Source organism: Delphinus delphis, chromosome 19 (genome assembly GCF_949987515.2).
Source record: "Delphinus delphis chromosome 19, mDelDel1.2, whole genome shotgun sequence".
NCBI classification, from domain to species: Eukaryota; Metazoa; Chordata; class Mammalia; order Artiodactyla; family Delphinidae; genus Delphinus; species Delphinus delphis.
In genome coordinates, this window is record NC_082701.1 from 44,696,240 (window position 1) to 44,719,298 (window position 23,059).

Genomic DNA, 23,059 nt, shown 5'->3' on the forward strand with positions numbered 1-23,059 from the left:
CTTTCTAAGGAGGTGACATGTGAGCGGTGGCCTGAATGAAGTGAGAGAAGCAGCTTTGTGGCTGCTAGTATCCAGGAGAAGATGGTTCCGGAGAAGGCTGATATGCAGGAGTGGAGCTTGGAGAGATGGGAGAGCATGTGAGTTCAAAGAGATGTCCAGGATTCTTTTCTCAACTGGATGGGAAGCCGTGGAGAGATTTTGAGCTAAGCGGCGTCAGGACCTGAGGAATATTTCACAGAATGACAGCACCTATGATGGGCCCTGTGAAGAACAGACCTGAGGAACCAAGAGAAGAGTGGGCGGAATGAGGTGACAGATGGGGTGGCCACGACCAGGAGGGTAGCCTGAAGGTGGTGAAAACTAAGATGACTTTGGATCTATTTTGAAGGTACAGCCTGTAAGGTCAAATTTTACTGATGGGTTAGATATGGAAGGTGAGAGAAAAAGAAGAGATAAAAACAGTCCTAATGTTTCTTACCTGGAAAGGGAGTGAACTGAGGTGCCGTTTACTGTGATGGGAGAACTGGGGCAGGTAAAGCTGTCCAGGTATGGCTGGCATAAAGAAAGCAAGGGAGAGCTTCCCTGGTGGCGCAGTGGTTGAGAATCTGCCTGCTAATGCAGGAGACACGGGTTCGAGCCCTGGTCTGGGAAGATCCCACATGCCGCGGAGCAACTGGGCCCGTGAGCCACAACTACTGAGCCTGTGTGTCTGGAGCCTGTGCTCCGCAAGAGAGGCCGCGACAGTGAGAGGCCCGCGCACCGCGATGAAGAGTGGCCCCCACTTGCCACAACTAGAGAAAGCCCTCGCACAGAAACGAAGACCCAACACAGCCAAAAATAAATAAATAAATAAATAAATTCATTCAAGTACCCTTAATTTAAAAAAAAAAGCAAGAGAAAGAAGTCACAGGTCAGAACGTCCCCTTTTGTTTCATGAATTCAATTTCCTTTCCATATTTTTCTCAGGGTGTAACTTACTGTCCCCCCCCCCCCCAAATTTTTTTTCTTCTGTTTCCTGCATTGACAGTTGTTTCCTCTGGGTTTTTAGCATCTATTTGCATGTTTTGGTATCTTTCAGGTTGGCAGCTTTCCTCAAGTGTCCAGTCACCCTCGGCTCTTGGGGCATATTTAAGGATGGGGGGTGTGCAGCTTATTAACGGATGGGTGCTGCTCTAAGATGACTGGCCTGCTTATTGGTAGGATCCCCAGATTTCTGTACCCAGAGGTCTGTGGTGCCTCTGGTTCCTGCAAGAAAGAATTCTCCAGTCTCCTGCTAGGGGTAGGATAGGGGCAGTGTTATGTGCAGTCTGGCTGCCCGTGGTTCAGGACTTGAGGCAGGGAAGGGACTGGGCTTTCACTGTTCACCAGTTTTCAGTCCCGTGACCTCATCCTCAGACCAATGTCCGAGTTCAGTACATCTGAAGCTCAATTTCTATAAAGAATACACCCCTGGCATCCTGTGGAGAGGAAGGGGGGACATCTCCCAGCTTTACAAGATTGGGGAGGGGGTTCTGAATTTTAACCAGACCCCCCTGTATTCAGTCCTGAGCCTTTCTCCTACCCCTGCTGTTCCCACTGCCTGCATGTTCTGCACCTGTCAAGGGTGCTAAGGGGGGAATCTAGCTTGCTAATCACTGGGGTTTCCCTCTGTGAATGCTTGGGTTCTAGTACCTTCTGTTCCCTTAAGTCAACTGTGATGCCCCAGCCACTTTCTTGTGGGTTTTAAATATTTTATTGGCATTCTTATACTTACTCACACATTTACTTTTCTTTATTTTTTTAATGTGGTTGTGCCGGGTCTTAGTTGCAGCAGGCAGGCTCCTTAGTTGCAGCATGTGAACTCCTAGTTGCAGCATGCATGTGGGATCTAGCTCCCTGACCAGGGATCGAAGCTGGGCCCCCCGCATTGGGAGTGCAGAGTCTTAACCACTGCACCACAAGGGAAGTCCATCACACATTTACCTTTTGAGGCAATCTTCATTACTTTGTATAGATCTAAGTTTCCATCTGGTATCATTTTCCTTCCACTTGAATAACTTCATTTAACATTTCTTTCATGTCTTCTGGTGATAAATTCTCTTAGCTCTTGTTTGTCCATAAAAGTCTTTATTCCCCCATTTCATTTTTGAAGTATATTTTTCACAGGATATAGCATTCTAGGTTGACAGTTGTTTCGCCAGCACTTCAAAGATTTCATTCTGTTGTCTTCTAGCTTGCATGGTTACTGGTGAAAAGTATGTAGTATTTCCTATATTTGTCCTTATATACATAGCGTGTCTCAATTCTCAAAATCCTTTCCACAACATTGTAAATCAACTATACTCCAATAAAAAAAATTTTTAAATACTTTTAAGATTTTCTTTTTATCATTAGTTTTCAGCATTTGATTATGATGGGCCTTGGCGTAGGTTTTTTGGTGTTTTTCTTCCTTGGGATTCATCGAGTTCCTTGGTTCTGTGGATTTATCATTGTATTAGTTTCTGCAACAAATTACCACAGACTGGGTGGGTTAAAACAACAAAAATGTATTCTCTCATCATGTTAGAAGCCCAGCTTCAAGGTATCAGCTCCACTCCTTCCAAAGTCTCTAGGGGAGAATCCTTCCTTGTCTCTTCAAGCTTCCGGCGGCTCCAAGCATTCCTTGGCTTGTGGTTGCGTAACTTCAGTCTCTGCCTGCATCTTCACATGGAACTTCTGTGTGTGTGTGTTTTATAAACTGGATTTAGGGCCTACCTGGATAATTCAGGCTGATCGCATTTTAAGATCCTTAACTTAATTATATCTGCAAAGACCCTTTTTCCAATTAAGGCCACATTCACAGGTTCTAGCAGTTAGGATGCAGACATATGTTTTGTGGGAGCACCACCATTCAACTTACTACAGTAGTTTTTTTAAAATCAAATTTGGAAATTTTTTGGCTATTTCTTTAAATTTGTCTTATTCCTCCACTTCCTTATCCTATCCTGTGGACTCCAATTATACATATGTTAGAATGCCTTATAGTGTCTCACAGATTGCTGAGGCTGTTTGAATGTTTTTCGATACTTTGTTTCTCCTCTGTTCTTCAGTTTGTACAGTTCTGTTGCTGTATCTTTAAATTCACTGATTTTCTTTTTATTCCGTAGTGTCTAATCTACTGTTAATGCTATCCAGTGAAAATTTCATTTCAGATATTGTACTTTTTATCTCCCATTGCTTTCCCTGTGAATGTTGTGTTTTTCTTTAAACTTTTGAGCATATTGAGCCATTCATCTTTGTTTCTATTAAATGATTTTTCTCCTGATTATGGGTTTTATATTTTCCTACTTCTGTGCTTGTCTAGTCATTTTTAACTGGATGTTGGACATTGTAAATGCTGTGATGTTAAGCATCGGGATATTGTTGTCTTCCATTAGAGACTGTTAGACTTTGTTCTGGCAGCCTAACTTACTTTCAAATCAGTTTGATCCTTTGGAGCTTATTTTTAATCTTTACTAGATTAGGTCTGGGTGAGCCTTTTCTCTTGGGATAGGATTCCTGCTCCTAAGGTATAACCCTTCTTGGGTCTCTTGAATACCCTGGGTAATCAACAAGGACTCTCTACTCTAGCAGGTTGGAGCTTGAATGTCTCCCTACCATGGGTGAGCTCTGAGAATTTATCAGCCTGTTGTTCCTTTTCTGCCTGGTTTTGTTGAGTTTCACTCCACACATGTGAAGTTTAGTATTCAGCAAAGACTCAAAGGGACCATATGCAGATTTCTGGAGCTTTTTTTTTTTTTTTTTTACATAGCTCACTTCTTCCTGGAACTCTGCCCTGCACCTTCTAGCTACCTCAGCCTCCCTGAACTCCTATCTCTCTCCTTAACTCCTCAGCAAGACTACCATGCTCTGCTGGGGATTCCCCTACCTGAACTGCTGTCTGGAATATTCCTCCAAGTAGAAACTTAGGCAATCATAGAGCCCACCTTGTTTGCTTCTCTTACTTCAGGGATCACAGTCCTGGACTAATTGTTGCCTAATGTCTGAAAACAATTATTTCATATATTTTGAAGCAATAGCTTTCTCTGTTTGGTGGGAGGGTAATTTCAGTTATCTCACCATATTGGAGTAGAAGCCTTTTCCTGGCATTTTAATCAAGTTTTGGGGAGGAGAAAAGGAGTTACATACATGTAGTCAGTTCACGTATTTAAGCAGAAGTCGTAGTTTCCTGAAATGTATCTAAATATTTAACAAACATGTGCTTTTATCATGCAACAAAAATCTCATGTAATATAATCATGTTATTCACAAAACAATAATAGTATTTATAAAAAATGTTAATACATAGTGTCCCATAGGCATAGGACATGGGTTTGAAGTTGTACCATGAACATATTCTTTCATTCTTATCAATGTATTACTGCAACTGTTTGCTAAACCTCTCAGGGATAATGTCAATGATCTAAGTTGGTGGCCCTTCCTGAAGGTGTGGTCTTGGACCCCTAGGATAGGTCCTGTCTCAGGTGCCCTCCCTGGCCAAGGGTCTTTCTAGACCACACTTTGGCCCCAGGCTTACTCTTCACAGGCAGCCCGCTGGGCCTTGGAAGAGTGAACCCAGTCAGGGCACCTAGGTGGACAGGAAAGGAAGTCCTTCCCTTTCTCAGAGTTACTTCCTGCCCTCTCCTGCAAGCCCCTTTCCCCTCACCTGACCCCAGCTCATTGTGTCTGTTTTTTCCATTGCCTTCTGAGATGGGCAAGACAGGACAGCTAGGTGGTTGCTGCCTGCCTAGCGGCTGTTAGGCTTAGATGGGCTACCTCAGAAGTGACCAGGGCAACCTCTTCACCTCTTCCAGGTGGACATCGAGCAGCTGGATCCCCGTGGGCGGACTCCCCTGCACTTGGCCACCACCCTGGGGCACCTCGAGTGTGCCCGCGTGCTCCTGGCACACGGCGCAGATGTGGGCAGGGAGAATCGCAGCGGCTGGACAGGTGGGCACCCCTACTCACCCCTACCCCACAGCCTGGGTCTCCCGGCATCATATCCTCACCTCTGATTGGCTGAAGGGAGCCCAAGGCAGGGTCCTGCCCTGTGACATCGCTTCTTGCCCACACCCCGCCCCCAGTGCTTCAGGAAGCTGTGAGTACCCGGGACCTGGAGCTGGTGCAGCTGGTGCTGCGGTACCGGGACTACCAGCGGGTGGTGAAGCGGCTGGCAGGCATCCCTGTGCTCCTGGAGAAGCTGCGCAAGGTGAGGTCCAGCTTCTCAGCCTCCCCACCACGGTCTTTGAACACTATCTCTACCGCAGGCTTAGCCACTCTCCTCTTCATCCTCCAGGCCCAGGACTTCTACGTGGAGATGAAATGGGAGTTCACTAGCTGGGGTAAGAGGGGCTGACGGGGGCCTCTCCCACCTCAGGGCTTCTGCACTTGCTGCTTCCCTGTCTTGAGCACTCTTCCCATCACTCTCCCTTGGCTCCTTCTCACCTCTTAGCTCTCAGCTCATTGCTACCTCTTCCTGAGGCCTTTCCACGATGCCTCTATTGATTCCATTATTTCCTTCACTTTGTAATGACTGGCTCATTTGTTTGTTACCTGTCACCCCTTACTAGAAGGTGAGCTCCAAGAGGGCAGGGGTCCTGTCTCGTTCAATGTTGTATCCCCAGTGCCTGGCACATAGCAGGTGTTTAATAAATATTTGTTGGAAGGCTAGATGAAAGGTTGAGTGAGTGAATTAAATGGTGGATACTAGGGACTTGGTGGTGGCTGAGTCATGCCTGTCCCCAGCCTCAGGTGGTTCATTTCTGAGTGCCTGTGGTCTACATTTGTAGGGGGGAACTGGGGCAGGGGCTGCTTTCCCACCGGTTCCCTTACCCTTTTCCAGCCACACTCCTGACCCTGACCCCCATGCTCTGAGGTGGCCGAGGGTGGTGGGCCAGACAAACTGAAGCCACCTCTGACCTTCTCTTCAACCTAGTGCCCCTGGTGTCCAAGATCTGCCCCAGTGACACCTACAAAGTGTGGAAGAGTGGGCAGAACCTTCGGGTAGACACCACACTTCTGGGCTTTGACCACATGACGTGGCAGCGAGGGAACCGCAGCTTTGTCTTCAGGGGCCAAGGTCAGGCAGGCGGGAAATGGGGCAGGGTGGGGAGGCTGGGCACAGCCCCCTGAGACCCCTGACCCCCTGTGCTATTCTGCGGCTGGCAGACACGAGCGCCGTGGTCATGGAGATTGACCACGACCGCCGGGTGGTGTACACAGAGACCCTGGCTCTGGCTGGGCAGGACCGTGAGCTACTGCTGGCTGCTGCCCAGCCCACCGAGGAGCAGGTGCTGAGCCGGCTCACCGCACCCGTCGTCACCACACAGCTCGACACCAAGAACATCTCCTTTGAGAGGTGAGTGGGCATGGCCTCGGAAGCCTGGAGCCAGCCCGGTGGATGCCCCCTCACCGAGACCACGCTGCTTCCCTAGGAACAAGACCGGCATCCTGGGCTGGCGCAGCGAGAAGACCGAGATGGTGAATGGGTATGAAGCCAAGGTGAGGTCATAGCTCCCGGGTGCCAGCCCCACCACACTCTTGCCTATAGCGAGCTGGGCAGGGGTTTCCTGACCGTGCTTTCTCGGCCTTGGAGGTGCAGAGGCAATGCAGCGTGGAGGCAAGGTCATGAGACTAAGAGGCAACTGATGAGAATGGCCGGCATTTATTGAGCACCAAATATTATGTTCATGCTCAAGGCTCTGTTCTGACATTTTAAATGTATGTACTTGTATGTATGTATGTGTGTCTATGTACACATGCACACACGTCTATGTATATATGTGTGTATGTCTCTCTCTCACACACACACACACACACACACACACACACACACACACACACTCATTTAATCCTCACGACAACCCTTTCGGGTAGATGCTATTATTATTCCCATTTTACAGAGGTTTATCGAGCCCTTTCCACCATTTCCCATTTAATCTTCACAACTCTATGAAGTAGGGTACTGGCGCATTTTATGATGAAGCAGGGGCTTGGAGTGACTAAGTGGCCAGTACAAGGTTGCCCAGAGCTAAACTTCAGACCCAGCTGGCTGACTCCAAAGCCAGGCCTTTACCCCTAAGAAGACTGTTGTGGGGGACGCCCAGCAGTCACTCTGGGACCCCCATATCACCCATGTGGGGCCATGTGGTGAAGGGTCTAACCAATGCAAGTTTCTGTGTCATTGTTGTTTCCTCCTGGAAGCCTTCCCTGCTTCACAGGCTGGGCTGTGGCCTCTGGTTTTTGGTCCCACAGTCCTGTGCTCTCCCCATTAGAGCATGTATCACACTGTGTTATTACTGTCCATTGTCTTCTTGATTGTGAGCCTCAAGAGGGCAAGGATCATGTCTGGCCATGCTTGTTCACCACTGTATCCCTGACGGCTGCCTCAGTGCCTGGCTTATAAAGGCTCCTCACAAAATGTTTGTTGAATGAATAAGAGAACTGAATGAATAACTTCATATAATTACTTGCCCAAAGGCCTGGAGATTGGAACTGACAGCACCCCCCTCCCCTGACCGTCCTTTGTAGGAAGTGTTCATAACGCCCTTAGGGGCAGGGTAGGGGTACCAAAGCTGTCTGTGAGTCCTTTCCTCATCTGTCCCCAGGTATATGGGGCATCCAATGTGGAGCTCATCACCCGGACACGGACAGAGCATCTTTCAGAACAGCACAAGGGCAAGGTCAAAGGTAATGAGGAAGAGGTGGATGGGGGAGTGGGGGGGAGGAACCAGCCCCACTCAAGCACCTCCATCAGTATTTCCTCTGACATCCTAGCAAGAGCCAGGATAGCTTATTCAGGCAAATAGGTTTCAATTCAAGTGCCAAATCCTAGTGATCGGTAGTTGTTGCCTAGAGTGCTGTTAAGATTCTAAGGCAACATTTGGGCTCAACGGGAAGGAATGCTACAATCGATTACTAATATCTGCATTGGATTTGGGGCAGGGGGGAATGTCATGTACACTGTTTGTTGGCCATTCTAGTCTAGTGGGACATACCCTAGGCAGAAGGACAGGGGCCCTGACACTGATTCTCTGTGCCCACTGATACTACAACTGACTCTCTGGGCACCAGTTAGTCTGTCTAAAGTGGATAGACATAATTCCCACCTCACAAGAGAACAAAATGAAGTTAACGTGGATGCACCTGAAGGAAAACACATACACATGCATACCCCAAAATACTTTTGGAAGTTTCTCCTGAGCCCCAGGCCTACTTTTATTCCAGCTGTGCTTATGGTGGTCCTGCCCCTGCCCCTGCCCCTTGGAGTCCTCAATCACCTTCAGGTGAAGGTGCCTGGGTGTGTGGTGTGGGCGAGCAATCCTCCCTCCCTCCAGGGACCAGCCTCCTCCCTGGGTCTTGGGTGCTGTCACTTCTGAGGACTGCAGTGTCCTCTGAAATGCCATATTTCTTGCAGGCTGTAAGACACCTCTGCAGTCCTTCCTGGGAATTGCTGAGCAGCATGGGGGCCCCCAAAATGGGGTGAGTGTGTTCAAGGGGTACCCCTCTGTGGAAGGGTTTGGTTGGGGATCAGGAGGAAGTCTGGGAGGCACCCTGTGGGGACTTTCTTTCTTTCCACAATGCCCAAGGCCCTGTCAGCTCCACAGTGGCGGGGGGACAGATCCGGGGCTTGTAATACCAAGTGGCTGGCCTGGCCTCGGGGACTGAGAAGGGCTCATAAGCCCCTCCCTGTGTGGTACAGACCCTGATCACTCAGACTCTGAGCCAAGCCAACCCCACTGCCATCACCGCAGAAGAGTACTTCAATCCCAACTTTGAGCTTGGCAACCGTGACATGGGCCGACCCATGGAACTGACCACCAAGACACAGAAGTGAGGCCCCGTGGTGGTGCTGGGGAAGGGTGGGCAGGGCTGGGAGGCCATGGCTTCTACAATGTCCCTCACCCCTTGGGATCTGGGGTGCAGGTTCAAGGCCAAGCTGTGGCTGTGTGAGGAGCATCCCCTGTCCCTGTGTGAGCAGGTGGCCCCCATCATTGACCTCATGGCCGTCAGCAATGCACTTTTTGCCAAGCTCCGGGATTTCATTACCCTGCGCCTGCCTCCAGGATTCCCTGTCAAGATTGGTGAGGCTCCACCCCCATTTCCCTTGAGCAGCTATTGGGAGGATGGGGCTTAGAGGAGGTAAAGAGTGGGTACCTAAGGTGTGAGGGAGTGGGTGGTGGTGCCTGATGGTTTCTGCATCCTCAGAAATCCCGATTTTCCACATCCTCAACGCCCGTATCACCTTCGGGAACCTCAATGGCTGCGATGAGCCGGTGCCGTTGGTGCGAGGCAGCCCCAGCAGCGAGACCCCTTCCCCGGGCAGTGACTCCTCCAGTGTCAGCAGCTCCAGCTCCACGAGTGAGACCCTGTCCCGCCCTGAGCCCGCCCTCACTTCCCCTCCCCACCGAGCACTTCCCCGGGAGTGGCCGGGAGGGGAGGTCTGGTCCACTCTGACCCACAGCCCGGCGCCCCCAGCCTCGTGCCGCGGCTGCGAGATCTCCCCCGCGTTGTTCGAGGCCCCACGCGGCTACAGTGTGCTGGGCGGCCAGCGAGAGGCCGCCACCCGCGACGACGATGACGACCTGCTGCAGTTCGCCATCCAGCAGAGCCTGCTTGAGGCGGGCAGTGAGTATGACCAGGTGCGTCCCCGCGGCCGCACGGGGCCACCGGACTGCGGTGCCGCCGCAGCTAACTGGCTTACTCCTGCCTCCGCCCAGGTCACCATCTGGGAGGCGCTAACCAACAGCAAACCGGGCACTCACCCCATGTCCTACGAGGGTCGCCGACAGGACAGGTCAGTGCCCGCCCGTCCGGAGAGGGTTTGGAGACGCCTATTCCCCCACTCCCATACACATGCACAGAGAACACCAGGGCCCTGTCACGGTGCGTATGGACACTGCCGCATGAGCACCCCTCTTGGCCCAGAGGAACCGTGGTACCGCCATCAGGGACCCTACTGGTTTCAAGATGGCGTCTACCACCACCACCCGTTCCTGACTCAGGGGTGGGTGAGCAGTACTCCAAACGCGGCCTTAGAGCCTTCACAGACCCTCGCCAGACAGAATGTCGGGGATGGGGTTCTAGAAGACTGGGAGGATGGGCTTTGTAGGAGCTGGCGTCAGCTCCTACCGCGTGGGAGGGAGCCAGGGAGGTGACGCGGGACTCATCGCTTCCACTGGAGAGTGTTGAGGCCTGCGCTGTCCCGAGGCCTCCACACCGTCTCCCGCCCCGCATACGGGCGCCCGGAGCCCTCGACGTATCTTACCTGCCTCCAGGAGCGCTCCGCCCACGCCGCAGCGCCAGTCCACAACCCCTGCGGGCCTGGCGTCGGTCCCCAGCCCTCGGCCGAGCCCGCGCCCAGGCCAAGGCGGCCACGTGTTCCGGAGCTACGATGAGCAGCTGCGGCTGGCAATGGAGCTGTCTGCGCAGGAGCAGGAGGAGCGGCGGCGGCGCGCGCGCCAGGAGGAGGAGGAGCTGGAGCGCATCCTGCGGCTTTCTTTGACTGAGCAGTAGCGCCCACTGCCGGGCCCCTTGGCCACGCCCCGCGGGACCCGCCCCGGAGCGAGAGTCGCCCCTCCTGCGCGCTCTCCGAGCTGAGTCCGGAGACCCGAACCGCCGCCTCGGGGGCGTAGCGGCGCACCCGGCACCAGATGGGGAGGGGTTCGGCCCGGCCGTGGGGTACCTTCCTGGAGGCAGCTGGCACGGCTCCCCTGCTTTGCTGTATCCTGACCCCACCCCACTCCCCTGGGCTCGGACCGGTCCAAGGGCGGAGACAGGCCGTTTGAGGGGGAGACGGTCCTTAGAGGAGCACTGTCTCCATCCCTTGCTCCTTCTGGCCGGTCCTCCTTTCTGCTCACTGACCCCACTCCAGGACACTGCCCGTGAAGCCTTTGCATCTCCGCTCTTCACCCCTGGGGGGCAGCTGAGCTCCCCACGTGCTGTGTGGCTGCTTCGTCCTAGACACAAACCAGCACGTCAAGGGCCCAGCTCCTCCCCCACCCCGGCATTTCAGCGTCAAGTGCACTTAGCGGGGTGCCCGGCTCCCCCAGCCCCCACACCCCTCCCGGGTCTCAGGGTGGTCCCAGCTTCTCTTTGGGTGACCAGAGGTTGGAGTCCCCATCCCCAAGGCACGTTTTTGTGATCAGGGAGGGTGCCCAAGGTGGCCCCAGGTCTGGGCAAGGCCTGGCTCCCTCGTGGTGTCTTGGCGAATGGGGAGGCATAGTGGGCGTGGGGCAAACACCAGACTGGACACAGGGGTCGCCCAGGGCCCTGGCACCACCATCCATCCCTTCCCACCAGCTGCTGCTAGCCCTCTGTGGTTGTGCATCCTACTTTCCCTCCACCCAGGGGCTGACTCCGAAACCCTTCATCCAATGGTGCTAACCCCCGGCTCTCCCCTGCCCCACCCCACCACCCAGAGAAGCACAGACCCCGCCAGGGGCAGGGGCCCACTGCACACCCTTGTCTGGGTTCTCTCGGACTGGCCTTCCTGGCTCAGCCAGTGAGGCTTGGAAGGGACACGAAAGCGATGGAAGAAAACAACAAAGGGAAGCTGTTCCTCTCACCCTCTTCCCTGATGCCAGGGGCACCAGACTGATTCTGAGGCACAAATAAAAGAGGCTTCAAACCCGAGGCTTTTCCTACCTGCCTTTACTGGGGAAGAACGCCCATCTGCGGGTTGAGGGTTCCTTCTGAACCTCAGTGTGGGGAGGGCTCTGAAGTAAGAGGATGTCTGGTGGGTCCTGAGCCGAGTGTTGCATTTGTCAGGGCCCCCAGGAGTCTGGTGGTGGCATTTACAGGGGCTGGGGGTCTAGCATCCCCACCCATGCAGGAGGCACAGACTGAGCACTTGGTAAAATGTTTCATTCAGTACGTCTTGTTTTCCTCCTAGAGTCAAGGCCGCAACAGAGGGCTGGGGTGTGTGTGTGTGTGTGTGTGTCTGGGAGGGGGGAGGTGTGAACCTGCTTCCTCATGCCAGTTCTCTGGTTGGTTCTCCTGCGGGAGTGCCGCGAGGAAGCCGTCCTCTCCCCTGCAGATGGAGAGAAGGAAGAGAGCCCTCTGCCGTAGACTGCTGGGTGTAGCCCGTGGGTCCGGCTGTACAGCCAACGTTTGTGTATGTCCGTAGCACTCGGGTGACGCCCGTTGAGTTTACCACTCAGGGTGGTGGAGTCAAGTGAGCTGATTACAGGGAGAAGCGTTGTAATTTTCCCCAGTCTGGGGAGACCCGTCAAATCGCTACCCCTTTGAGGTCAAGCCCAAGCTCCCCAACATCCCCAAGCATTGCGCTAATACTAAGCACTTTCCCTGCCCTGGGCGGGAAGGGAAACAAAGGGGACACTGCCTGCCGTGCAGCACCATTGTTGAGGCCCCCGTCACCCTGGGCCTTCCAAGGCCAGCTCCTGCTGAGTCCTGTACGAGGCACACAGCCCGGTAGGCGCCAGACGGACGCGAGTGCCCGCAACGCTTCATTTGTCCAGGACTCCCGCGAGGGGCGGAGTTCCCTCCCTAGTCCCGGCCCAGGCCCAGAGAGGCGGGGTCCAGAGGACCCAAAGCCGGGGCGGCGCGGGAGTGCTTGCGCCCCGCCCCACTTTGCCCTCCCGGCTTGGAGCGTCCCCGGCGCGATGCGCTAGTCCGTGCCGTCCACCAGCTCGCACAGCATGTTCTCCAAAGACGTAATGCGCTGCTCCTGGGCCTGCACCTGCTCGCGCAGGGCCTTGATCTCCTCCAGCAGCGTCTCCAGGGTGTGCTGCTGTTGGACGCAGAGGACGGAAGAGGCGGCGTTGGGCGGGGTGCGGTAGGGGGATGTGAAGATTGGGCCTGGGTGGAGCAGGGCGGGGCCTTACCGATAAGGGGGCGTCGCTGGCTGACTGGCTGCGGCGGGGGCCGGGTGGCGGGCGCACGTCCAGGATGTTGCGCTTGGTGACCCGCAGCTCGCGGTGCTTGGGGGGCATGTAACCGTCCCTCAACGAGATGAGCACGGGTTCGGCGTCCTGGCCGGATAGCCATTCATCCGCTTCTAGGGCCGGTTCGGGGCCTGGCGTATCTGGGTAAAGGTCGTCTTGGAACAGGTCTGACTGCAGGTGTAGGGGAACACGAGAACGAGCAGGGTGCCAGGCCTGCTCCGCTCCTTTCCGCCTCGGAGCCCTGCCCAACCCCTCTCCCAGCCACTCACCTTGCGGGGCACAGTCATGATGATGGGTTCACACTTTCTTTCGTGCAACTTGTAGAACCTATAAGGGAGCGGGGATCGGCACACGCTCAGGCTCCGACTCCCTTAACTTTTGCCCGGGACCAAGGGGTTAGAGGCCAACACTTGCTGAGCGCCTACCATGCATTGCACTTTAAACACCCTAATGGGGTGTTTATCATCATTAAGAGATGAAGAAACTGAAGTTCAGAGAATGTCAAGCCTGTAGCATTGGGGCTGGCACTGGAAACAAGCCCGTATGACACCCCCCACCCCCGAAAACCCACTATTTTCCAGAGACTACACTATTGGGGAAGCCCCCGAGTCTTCCCGGATGGGACCTGGGAACAGAAGCAAGTGAGCGGGAAGGGCAAGGCTGCTGACCGTGCAATCTCGCACTTGCTGACATCCAGTCCCCGCTTGGGCATGAAGCCCATGCCCCTCTGCGGCTCCTTGCTGCTGAACGTGTTCAGGTAATGCACGAAAGGTGGTTCCTCGGTAATCTCAAAGTACCGAATGCTGCTGTCGCCCTGCAAAACCAGTCGGTTCGGAGATGCTGGGCGGGCCCCCGATATCTCGGTCCAGCCCCCTCTTCTCCCCTCCCGGCTGCGAGCACCTTGCCACACAGGTAGACGATGCTGGAGTCGGGATCGTAGAAGGGCAGTAGGACCCCGTTGCTTGTGTCCATCTCCTGCAGTGCCACTGGCTCCTCGAAGTTGTTCTGCCCGAGCACAGGAGGCGTGACCAGCCCTGTCCCGCTCGCCGTGCCGCTCTGGATCCCCTGAAGCTCCTTTACGCTTCGTGCCCTCCCCAAAACCCACGCATTCCCAAGGCAACTCTGGTGAAGAGAGCTGCAGACCCCACACCTGTACACCACTCTCGGTCCCCCGCACCTATATCCCCTGCACCGCCGCATGCAGTCACCGCAAACCACCCCCAGGGACTCGGCATCACCAGGCGGGGGCGCCAGCGTGGGCTCCTTCAGGCGACGCAGCAAAACTGGGCAGAGGGGTGGGTGTGAGGATGGCAGGCGCTGCAAAGAGGGCAGCAGCCTCCAGCCCTGTCCAGGTGGGCATGCCCTGCGGGTGGGGGGCGCCTGGCCCCTCTCCCGTGATGCCAGTCCCCGGGGCACACACCCCAAGCGTCCAGCTGCGTTACCGGGTCCCACAGGCCCAGCTCTCGCTGGCTCATGCGGGTGAAGCCCGTGGTGAAGATATGACCCTGGCGCGTGAAGACGGCCCTCATGGGCCTCATTCCCTCGTGGGCCGCAAACCTCTCCTGGGGGGAGGGGGAGACAGGGAGAGGCGTCACCCAGCTGCCTGCCCTGGGGAGCCTGGAGGGTCGGGCAACCAACTTGCTGACTTGGGTGTGGGGGGCGGAGACAAAAGGGGTCTTAAATATTCAGTTTCCTGGCGTCTCCTGGCTGGCCCCAGGCCTGGAGAGCGCGGGCCTCTCTCTGCAGATTCTGAGCCCTTAAGCGCCCTCAGAGCAGGGGATGCCTGCGGGCTTCCCAGGGGAGCAGAGAGGCGCCTCCCAGACGGGAGCTCCCCGCTCCGCTTCAGCTGTCTTGGGCGCGGGCCACGATCTGAGAGAGCGCTCCCGGCTGACCCAGCGAAGGAGCGAGCGCGTGCGCCCGGCGCGGCCTGGCCTACCGGGTCCCAGAGCGCGAGTTGCCGCTCACTCATCCTGCTGAAGCCGGTGCTGAGTAGCTTCCCGTCTGCGGTGAAGACGGCCCGCAGCGGGCGGGCGCCCTCGTGAGGCCGGGCTCGCTCCTGCTCGCGGGGTTAGTGGGTTAGAGTGCCCGCCGCGCCGCCCCGCCCCGCTCCGCTCCCGCCGCGCCCGCCGCGCACACTCCGCGCAGACGTGCACGTGCCCCGCGCATCCAGCGCCCCGCCTTAGGTTGAGGCTGGTGAGGCAGGTGCCGCCGCCCTCCCTGGGCACCCAGCTGGGGCAAACAACGCGCGAGGGTTGCCTCCAATCTCCCGCCCAGCGGGTCAGCTAGGTTGGAAAGGGGCCTGCCCGCGAGCCAGTGTCAGGCTCAGGCGCCGGAAGATGGCGCTGGGTGCCGGCTGGGAGGAGAGGGGTCCGGGGGCGCAGGTTCGGTTCATGCAGGTCTGGTGGGAGGGTAGAGTTTGCAGCTTCTCCCCTCCTCAGTCACAAATCGAGCAGCCCTCCTCTGAGCTTCTGAGATGCAGGGGAGGGGAGGGAACAGGAGCGGGGCTGAGAATTGCGGGCTGGGGGCTTACTTAGGGCAGGGGCTGTGGCTGCAGACACGGCGGGGCAGGGCTCGTGTCTGGGGTTGAGGTGGAGGAGGTGAGAGCTGGGACGAGGGGCTCAGGGGGTTGTGGGTACAGTGGCCTGACAGCTGCTTCCTGGGGCAGGGGTCGGGACGTAGCCAGGCCAGACACTCACCGCCACCACCTGGCCCTTGCGGGGGTCGATGATGCGCAGGGTCTTGTCCTTGCAGGTGGTGGCTAGCAGCCTCCCGTTGCTGTTCCAGCACACGCTGTGGATGACGTCCGGGTGTATGTCGTCTAGACTCAGAAGCACCTCCCCAGTGCCCACGTTCCAGATGATGATCACATTGTCACCACCTGCCCAGAATGGCCAGGCACCGTCACCTGGCCCTGCCTTTGCCACTCCCCACACCCCCCAATCTATGGTAGGGACCCCTCCCTAGGCCCCCAGACCTGCACTGAGCAGGACATTCCGGGCAGTGGGGTGCCAGGAGAGGATGCCCACACGTTTGGAGTGGCCCTCGAGTGTGAGGATGGGTTCTGTAATGTTGCGCATAGGGGTATAGTCTGGAATCTGCCACACCTAGATAGAAGGAAAAGGCATACGGTAGGTGGGATGAGGAGCCCACTTTGTCACTCTGCTGTTCCCTTACTTCCCCCACCCCCCTTCCCCAGGGTCAGGTGCAGGACAAGATGTGATGCTGCCCACATAGGGCAGAAGCAGCTGGGAGCCAGGAGGTGGCACTGTCAGCTTTCCAGAGACCTGCCTACTCACAAGAGCAGGGAGACTTCAAAGCACTGCCCCCCTGCTCTTCAGGCCCCAAGGTAGCCATGGCTAAAATTAGTCCTAAGCAGTTCATCCTGGGAGGGGGCGGACATGTAGCTAAAAATAGCCTGGGAGCTGGACAGGGCAGGGCCCTGGAACTCAGCACCTCCCTCACCACCTTCTGCAGCACAAGTGAGGCAGCCCTCCCTGCTTCCCCTGCCCAACAGCCCAGCAGCATCCACCTGGCTCCTACCATGATGGTGGTGTCATCTGAGGCACTGGCGATGACGTTGTCATTGTGTGGGCACCAGTCGATGTCCAGCACAGGGGCAGTGTGCCCAGTGACCAGTGGGTAGTTCTTATCCACTCGCCCTGTCTGCAGGGGTCAGAGAGGGAGATGTGGGGCCACTGTCCTGTGTGTTTTCAGGGGGTGGGGAGTGGATCTGTTTACATCTCAATTCTCTATTTTCTGTTTTCTCTTTGCAGAACCCACCCCCTTTCTGCTCTTCCAACCCCATCCGGCCTACTTCCTCTACTTCACGGAAGACAGAGTTGAAGTCATTTCACATCAAGGAATCAGACACAGAGAGGTAAGATAACTTAACCAAGGACACACAGCAAGATACTGGTAGAGCCAAGACTTGACTTCTTAGTACAGTGCTCTTCTAAAAACATCTACTTGGAGGAGACTGTTCTTGGGCCTGTTCTCCCAACTGAAATGTCCATGGGAAGCCCCTGGTGGAATAGGTCAAGGTAAGATGCAATGCAGTGCTTGACAGTCCTTTCCTAGCCACAGTTGGCAGATCTCCCCCTTGTCAATGGCTTTACCTTGGAACCACAAGCAGCAGGCATTCCTTGTGCCTGCCGTCTCCCAACCTGAGCTGGGGCCCATCTATTTTTAATCTTTATGGTATGTTTGTGGGGGCTCTGAGGCCTTTGCAGGGGCTGGCATCAACCCAGACCAGGCGGTAGGGGAGAGGGGTGGCCGTGTGGCATTGGAATGGCACTTGTACTGGGGGAGGAGGTGGCTCCGGCTGAAATTTGAGCCCAGGGGATGATGTCCTTGGATGGTGTCTGCATTGTCCTGGAGTGAGTCACTGGCTATTGCCAGGCCTCATCCTGACCTTGCCACCTGTGGGGCCTCCCCTAACAAGGTGTAGGAGCCGGAATCCAGGTCAAGGTCATGCCTTGGAGTGGCCATCCTGTGGGTAGAGATGGCTGAGGGGCTTGAAGCTACTCAGTAAAGGTGCTGGTCATTGCCTGGCCCCCATCCCTGGAGTAGAGGGGGCTCTGGCCTTATATGTCATTTCCCCTGGCCCTTTGCTCTCATTCTACCTCACTGCAAGAACCAGAATGGGGGAGATGGCCAAGAACTCCTTAGACAGAGCCTGACCCTGTCCTCAGTGTGCTGCTCCAGGGTGTGATTTAATCCAATGCTCACCCTGGGCTGCGTACAAAAATCCTGACACCAAAAACATAAGGGGTGTGGCATCAGGACAGATAGGAACAGAATCTGGCCAGCTTCTGTCTCCACTGCTTCCCAACTATCCATCACCTGCTCCTGGTCCCTGCTGGGAAGAGGGTGCTGCATGGAGAAGGGATGGGCTGTGAGTAGGTGGGGGCCGATGTGATGCTGCTGTTCTAGGAGGGGTGACAGAGCCTCCCAATTGGTCCCTGAGTGATTGGGGAACAGGGAGCAGTCAGTCCACATAGACTGCCCTCCTGACTGAGGAATGGAACTAGGTGAGAACACAGGCGGCTATCAGGAGTCCCCAGGAGTCACAGCCAGTGTCCTCCACCTGCTTCCTTCCCCTCATCTCTCACCTTGGCCAGAGGCAGGACGATGAAGGCACCTCCACCTCCAGCCTCCACAATAATGGCCAGGAATTTGGGGTTGACGGCACAGAAGGAGCTGTCCCATGTGACCTTGGACACACGGATGTCCTCGTAGGCCTGGTCAGCCTTTGCCGCCTGTCCAAACACATGGCGGAACTTGCTCTGCCGAACCACGCGCCGGCTCATAGCTGGGGGCAGAGATGGAGGATCTCGGTGCCCAAATTTTGGTCCTTAGTCCCGTAGCTGTGGGAGGGAGGGAGGAAGAGTTGGGGGAGTGGCAAGTGAGAAGGGTTATCTGACCAAGAGTCAGCTATAAATTAATATAGAGTCTGGTCCTAGAAGCAGGGAGTTTTCTTCAAGGTGATGTATGGGAAAGTTCTTTGCTTAGTTCGAGGGGCTAGGATTTGGGGCCTGACTTCTCCTTAGAGAGCCAGGCTGGGGGGACAGTGGAGCCTGACTGGGCCTGAAAGCTTCCTGGAAGTTGAAGTGGTTTGGGGAGGAGCCTCAATGCCAGGCTGCCCTCCCGCTGCCAGGCTTGGATGAGCATCTCTTCACGGAAGTGGTTTATCTCCCTGAGGCATCTCGTCCAGAATCAGAGGCTTTGGCTTAAGGCCATTTGTGGGGCTAGGACTGCAGCCACTCAAGATCCTAAACTCAGCATCTGTGGCATAGTTTAGGTGGATGGGGTTTTGCCTTTTTCTAAAAATTTGCCAAGGAGAAGTTCCTCCTGTTAGCTCACCTGAGCTCTTCCTGCTACTGTTTTCATCAGTTTCCTCCCATGCTGTTGGTGGGGGGGACACAGTGTAAGGTGGATCTCTCCTCCTCCCACTTCTCTCTGCACTGGCTTCTCTAAGAGGCCCTCACCACTGTGTTCTGGCTTTTGCCGGCCATATTTCAGCCCCACTTCTCCTCTGGGTCCTCTCTCCTACTAAATTCTCTTGGGGGTGGGGTCCTCGACCCCCCTCCCCCCGGCTTAGAGCCAGATTTTCAGGCGTGGAGTGGGGAGGGCGAGGTGCCTTTTCTCCCGCTTGGGGCTTGAGCTAAGCTCTTCCCCAGGAGACACACCGAGCTCTTCCAAAGCCCCAGCGACTGACTCCAGCCCCTCCCCAGCCCCGGGCATCCTTGTGCCCTTCAAGACGCTTCTGCGGCTCCCGGCCTGAGGCCCGGCCTCCCCGCACCCTTCTCCGGCCTCCTGCCCTGGCACTGCGTTCTTGCGAGACGAGGTGTCTGCGCCCCGCGGGCGCGCGGGTCGCTGTTCGGCCAAATATAGACACCAAGTCCGCCCAGCCCGGGACCGAATTTGGCGGCGGGTGGGGGGGAGGGGGCGCAGACCTCTGTCCCCTCCAGACACCCCGCCCGCTTCACTGGCTGCGGTGGCGGCGGTGGGGGGGTGGGTACCTGGTCCTGGGCCGGCCGAGGGGCGCTCACGCTGCGACTTCTCTGCGGAGGGGGTTGGGGCTGCGCTGGGGACCAAGGGAGGCGTCAGGGCACCGGAACTGCCTCTCGTGGTGTCCGCGGCGTCTGGGGCCCGGGCGTTCGGCTGCGCGCTCCGGCCGCTGCCTGCGACTCTCGGGGCCGGGCGTCGCTGCAGTCCCAGCTGCCGCTGCCATCAACCTGCGGAGGCGGACCTAGGGCAGGGGCGGGGTCACATAGGCCCCGCCCCCTCCGGCGGCGGGAAAGTCGAGTGCTGCAGACTCTGCGCGGCCAGTCCGCGGGCCTTCGAGAAGCGTCAAAAGTAATTCTGCGTGTGTGCGCCGGCTGTGCGCTTTCCTCCGCGCTCCGCGCCTAGCGGGTGGGCTGAGGAGGCCCAGGTTCCCAGACCCAGAGCTGGGCGCTGAGAGAGGGAGCCTACGAGGGGGCGCGTTCCCCTCAGAGCCGGCGGCCGAGCAAGATCAGATGCCTTCACGCTGCATTCCTGCTGCAATCACACTCCCAATTTAGACCATACCGGCGGACCGGGGCTGTGGGACTGCACGTCCAGACACCCCTGAGGAGAGGTCCCGGAAGATGCTCTGGGGGCCCTTGGATGAGGGCCTAGGCTGGCCCAGGGCAGCTGTGAGGGTACCCGACAGGGGCCTGTGAATGTTACTGTTATTAATAGCAATAGCGACCACTGTCACTGTACTGGGCACTTCACCCCGTTAGAGAAGATTCCACGGAACAGGGCACAAAGCAGCCTAAAAACCGGTGATAGGGGTGTGGGAGAAAAAAAAGTGAACACCAGGTTCAAGGGAAAGCGGCTGGCACGGACGGGTCTTTCATTGTTTTTTAAAATAAATTTATTATTTATTTTATTTATTTATTATTTTTGGCTGCGTTGGGTCTTCGTTGGGTGGGCTTTCTCTAGTGGACACGAGGCATGTGGGATCTTCCCGGACCAGGGCTCAAACGCATGTACCCTGCATTGGTAGGTGGATTCTTAACCACTGCACCACCAGGGGAGCCCTGGCACGGGTCTTTTAGACACTCAGCCTGACTCCTAAAGTCTTGAGGGCCTTGTTTGAATTGGTGCCCGACTGTGTTCCAGGGAAGCCCCTGCCTCCTCCCACTCCCTTCCAGACCCGCGGATCTGAGTATTGACCAGGGTTAAGGAGGAGACAAAAAGAAACCTGATCAGAATGCAGCCAGTGAAGAACTAGTCCCTGTAGCTGCTGTCTTTCCAGTGCTCACCCACTGCCTGGATTTCTTCCTTTGGATCATAAGGCCCTGGAGAGCAACAGGGGACCGGTTATTACTTCTCACTCTCCAGGACACACCTGGAAATCAATGGAACACAGCCTTCCAGAGGGTAGAGATTAGCATTGGGGGTAAAGGGAGGGAAGGTGGTGGGAACTTCAAAGGCTCTCACAAGGCTTGTTTCTCAGGAAGAGTCCAAGTATTCAGTGGCTTGTGGGGATCAGAACCAGAAACTGTTACAGGTGCCCCAGAAATAATTATGGCATTGGTGGGGGGGGGCATGAGGGTAGATGAGGCATCTCCCTTTTACCTGAAGATTCCAGGCACATGATTAGGAGGAAAACACCTGAGTGACTCAGTAGCTCCTTAATAACAATAGCTAGACACTGTACTAAGGGCTTTACACATATTAATTCCATTCTGATACTAGTCTTCTGAGATGGGTACCATTATTACCCCTATTTTACAGGTGAGGAAACTGAGGCACAAAGAGGTTAAATAGCTTTTGCATCACTCAACTGGTAGGTAGTACAGCTGAGATTCTTACCCAAGAGGTCTGGTGTCTGTGTCCAGCTTTTCAGCACCATGCATTTTTGTCTCTCCCTGAAGGCCACCTTCTCTCACAAGTGCTGATATTGAGAGATACGCTTGTGGCACAGAGGAAAGGATGCCTATACTGATTACAAAGCTGGAGTTTCAGCCGTTGCTCAGTCACCCTATTTTTCCAGCTCTTCTGGGCTGTAAAGCGAAAAGGGCTGGGTCAGGTGCTTTTCAAGTCTGCACCACTTGTTGGCAGAGAAGGGATTTGACATGCTGTCTCCTACCCTGAAACGGCAGTTTTTCTTCTCCCATCTCCTTTTCTCCTCTTTAAAGAGAGCCAGGTACTCCATTCTAGAGGTAAGGGTCTGGGACTAGGAAGCAGGAATCCTTTCTTTCCCTCCCTCCCTCCCTCCCTTCCGTCCATGTTTGGCTGCGTTGGGTCTGCACGCGTGTGGTGCGTGGGCTTCTCATTGTGGTGGCTTCTCTTGTTGCAGAGCACGGGCTCTAGGCATGCGGGCTTCAATAGTTGTGACACATGGGCTCAGTAGTTGTGGCTCGCAGGCTCTAGAGCACAGGCTCAGTAGTTGTGGGCATGGGCTTTGTTGCTCCACGGTATGTGGGATCTTCCCGGACCAGGGCTCGAACCCGTGTCCCCTGCATTGGCAGGCGGATTCTTAACCACTGCGCCACCAGGGAAGCCCAGAAGCAGGAATCCTTCAATCCATTCTGCCTTCAGTTCCATGACCTGGGTGGGGGGGGTGGTTGCTCTCCAGGTACAAGAGCAGGAACTTACAGGTGTTGTTTAGAGCTGGCATGGCTCAGCTCTGCCCTCTAGCCTTCTTCTGGCTGCCAAGGCCTGGCAGAGCTGGGGGGTAGGTGGAGCCAAGGCACAAAGAGCCAATCAGTGGAAGAAGCTACTTGGACTTGGTGCTTTCCCTTGCTGTTATCCATTTGAACTGTTACCCATCTGAATAGCAATCCATAAAAGATAGGCATAGACTTCATCTTTCATAAAGCCGTTTTCTGGAAGAGGTGGCCTGGCAACTTAGACATGATTTGGTCCATTTGCTTTGGCTAGAAAGCCATGACCGATCAGGGTCAGGGACTCCAGGCACCCCTAGAATATTTTGTGAAATGACCTTGCCTTCACCATCATGCACTCTGGCACTCCAGCCAGAGACCAGTGGTGTGCCCATCTCATTTGATATGGACGATCCAGACTGAAGCAGGCTGACTTAATTTTAGTTCAAGGCAGTGTTTTCTCTGGAAACTGAGCTTTCCCTAGATAGTAGAGCTGCTTTATATGTGATGAGTGGCACCACTAAATATCTCATGATGGGTCTGTGGAGGGGTGGGAGAAGTGGAGACCCCTCCCCCCAGCCTGTTTTTGTTTGTTTGTTTTTGTTTTTGGCCATGCCGCAGGGCTTGCGGGATCTTAGTTCCCTGACCAGGGATTGAACCCGCGCCCTCGGCAGTGAAAGCACGGAGTCCTAACCACTGGACCACCAGGCAATCCGCACCGCCCCCCCGCGCCCGTTTTAGGGAACTGCTCTTTGGCCCCATCTCTCTTCCTCTACCACTGACATCAAGTGCTTCTCTTCTCTTCTAATGATGGGAGAGGGTTAAGCTTTTACTTCTTTGGAAACTCATGCCCTGTTTCTAGAAACCTTTCAGTGAACTGAAGTGCCTTGTGCCGAAAGCTTGTGAACTCTGTCTTGTTAATGTCCAGAGAATTCACCTACCCAAGAAATCCAGTCTCTGCTGGGGCGCGTCACGGCAGCTGTCCCAGAACACTTTGTACCACAGATGGTGGCGGAA

At 55.5% G+C, this 23,059-nt stretch overlaps 2 protein-coding genes across 7 annotated transcripts in view; one reads left to right on the forward strand and one right to left on the reverse strand.

Moving 5' to 3' along the window:
• ANKRD13B (ankyrin repeat domain 13B) overlaps window positions 1–11,638 on the forward strand; it is a 17,386-nt gene extending 5,748 nt beyond the window's left edge. For 2 of the 4 annotated variants that reach the window (XM_059997050.1, XM_059997054.1), the window contains exons 2-15: window positions 4,812–4,947; window positions 5,082–5,206; window positions 5,294–5,339; window positions 5,933–6,076; window positions 6,166–6,355; window positions 6,432–6,498; window positions 7,605–7,686; window positions 8,414–8,478; window positions 8,699–8,829; window positions 8,923–9,080; window positions 9,205–9,357; window positions 9,475–9,638; window positions 9,717–9,793; window positions 10,275–11,638. In XM_059997050.1, the coding sequence (XP_059853033.1) occupies window positions 4,812–4,947; window positions 5,082–5,206; window positions 5,294–5,339; window positions 5,933–6,076; window positions 6,166–6,355; window positions 6,432–6,498; window positions 7,605–7,686; window positions 8,414–8,478; window positions 8,699–8,829; window positions 8,923–9,080; window positions 9,205–9,357; window positions 9,475–9,638; window positions 9,717–9,793; window positions 10,275–10,512 (1,776 nt within the window). In that variant the 3' untranslated portion in view covers window positions 10,513–11,638. Of the gene's footprint in view, window positions 1–4,811; window positions 4,948–5,081; window positions 5,207–5,270; window positions 5,340–5,932; window positions 6,077–6,165; window positions 6,356–6,431; window positions 6,499–7,604; window positions 7,687–8,413; window positions 8,479–8,698; window positions 8,830–8,922; window positions 9,081–9,204; window positions 9,358–9,474; window positions 9,639–9,716; window positions 9,794–10,274 lie in introns of all 4 variants that reach the window. The other 2 variants (XM_059997053.1, XM_059997052.1) reach the window with 2 other exon arrangements.
• An 847-nt stretch (window positions 11,639–12,485) lies between these two features.
• On the reverse strand, window positions 12,486–19,627 carry CORO6 (coronin 6). 3 transcript variants are annotated; one of them, XM_059997055.1, is made up of 12 exons: window positions 19,424–19,627; window positions 18,014–18,268; window positions 16,443–16,565; window positions 15,877–16,006; window positions 15,599–15,780; window positions 14,839–14,958; window positions 14,345–14,464; window positions 13,803–13,907; window positions 13,571–13,716; window positions 13,172–13,229; window positions 12,843–13,073; window positions 12,486–12,748 (listed from the first exon to the last, which is right to left on the reverse strand). In XM_059997055.1, the coding sequence occupies exons 2-12, from the start codon at window positions 18,209–18,211 to the stop codon at window positions 12,626–12,628; spliced, it is 1,536 nt and encodes a 511-aa protein (XP_059853038.1). In that variant the 5' UTR covers window positions 18,212–18,268; window positions 19,424–19,627; the 3' UTR covers window positions 12,486–12,625. The 3 variants fall into 3 exon arrangements, with proteins under 3 accessions (XP_059853038.1, XP_059853039.1, XP_059853040.1); XM_059997056.1 differs by lacking the exon at window positions 14,345–14,464; XM_059997057.1 differs by lacking the exon at window positions 12,486–12,748 and having other exon boundaries at window positions 12,880–13,069.
• Window positions 19,628–23,059: the final 3,432 nt, after the last annotated feature.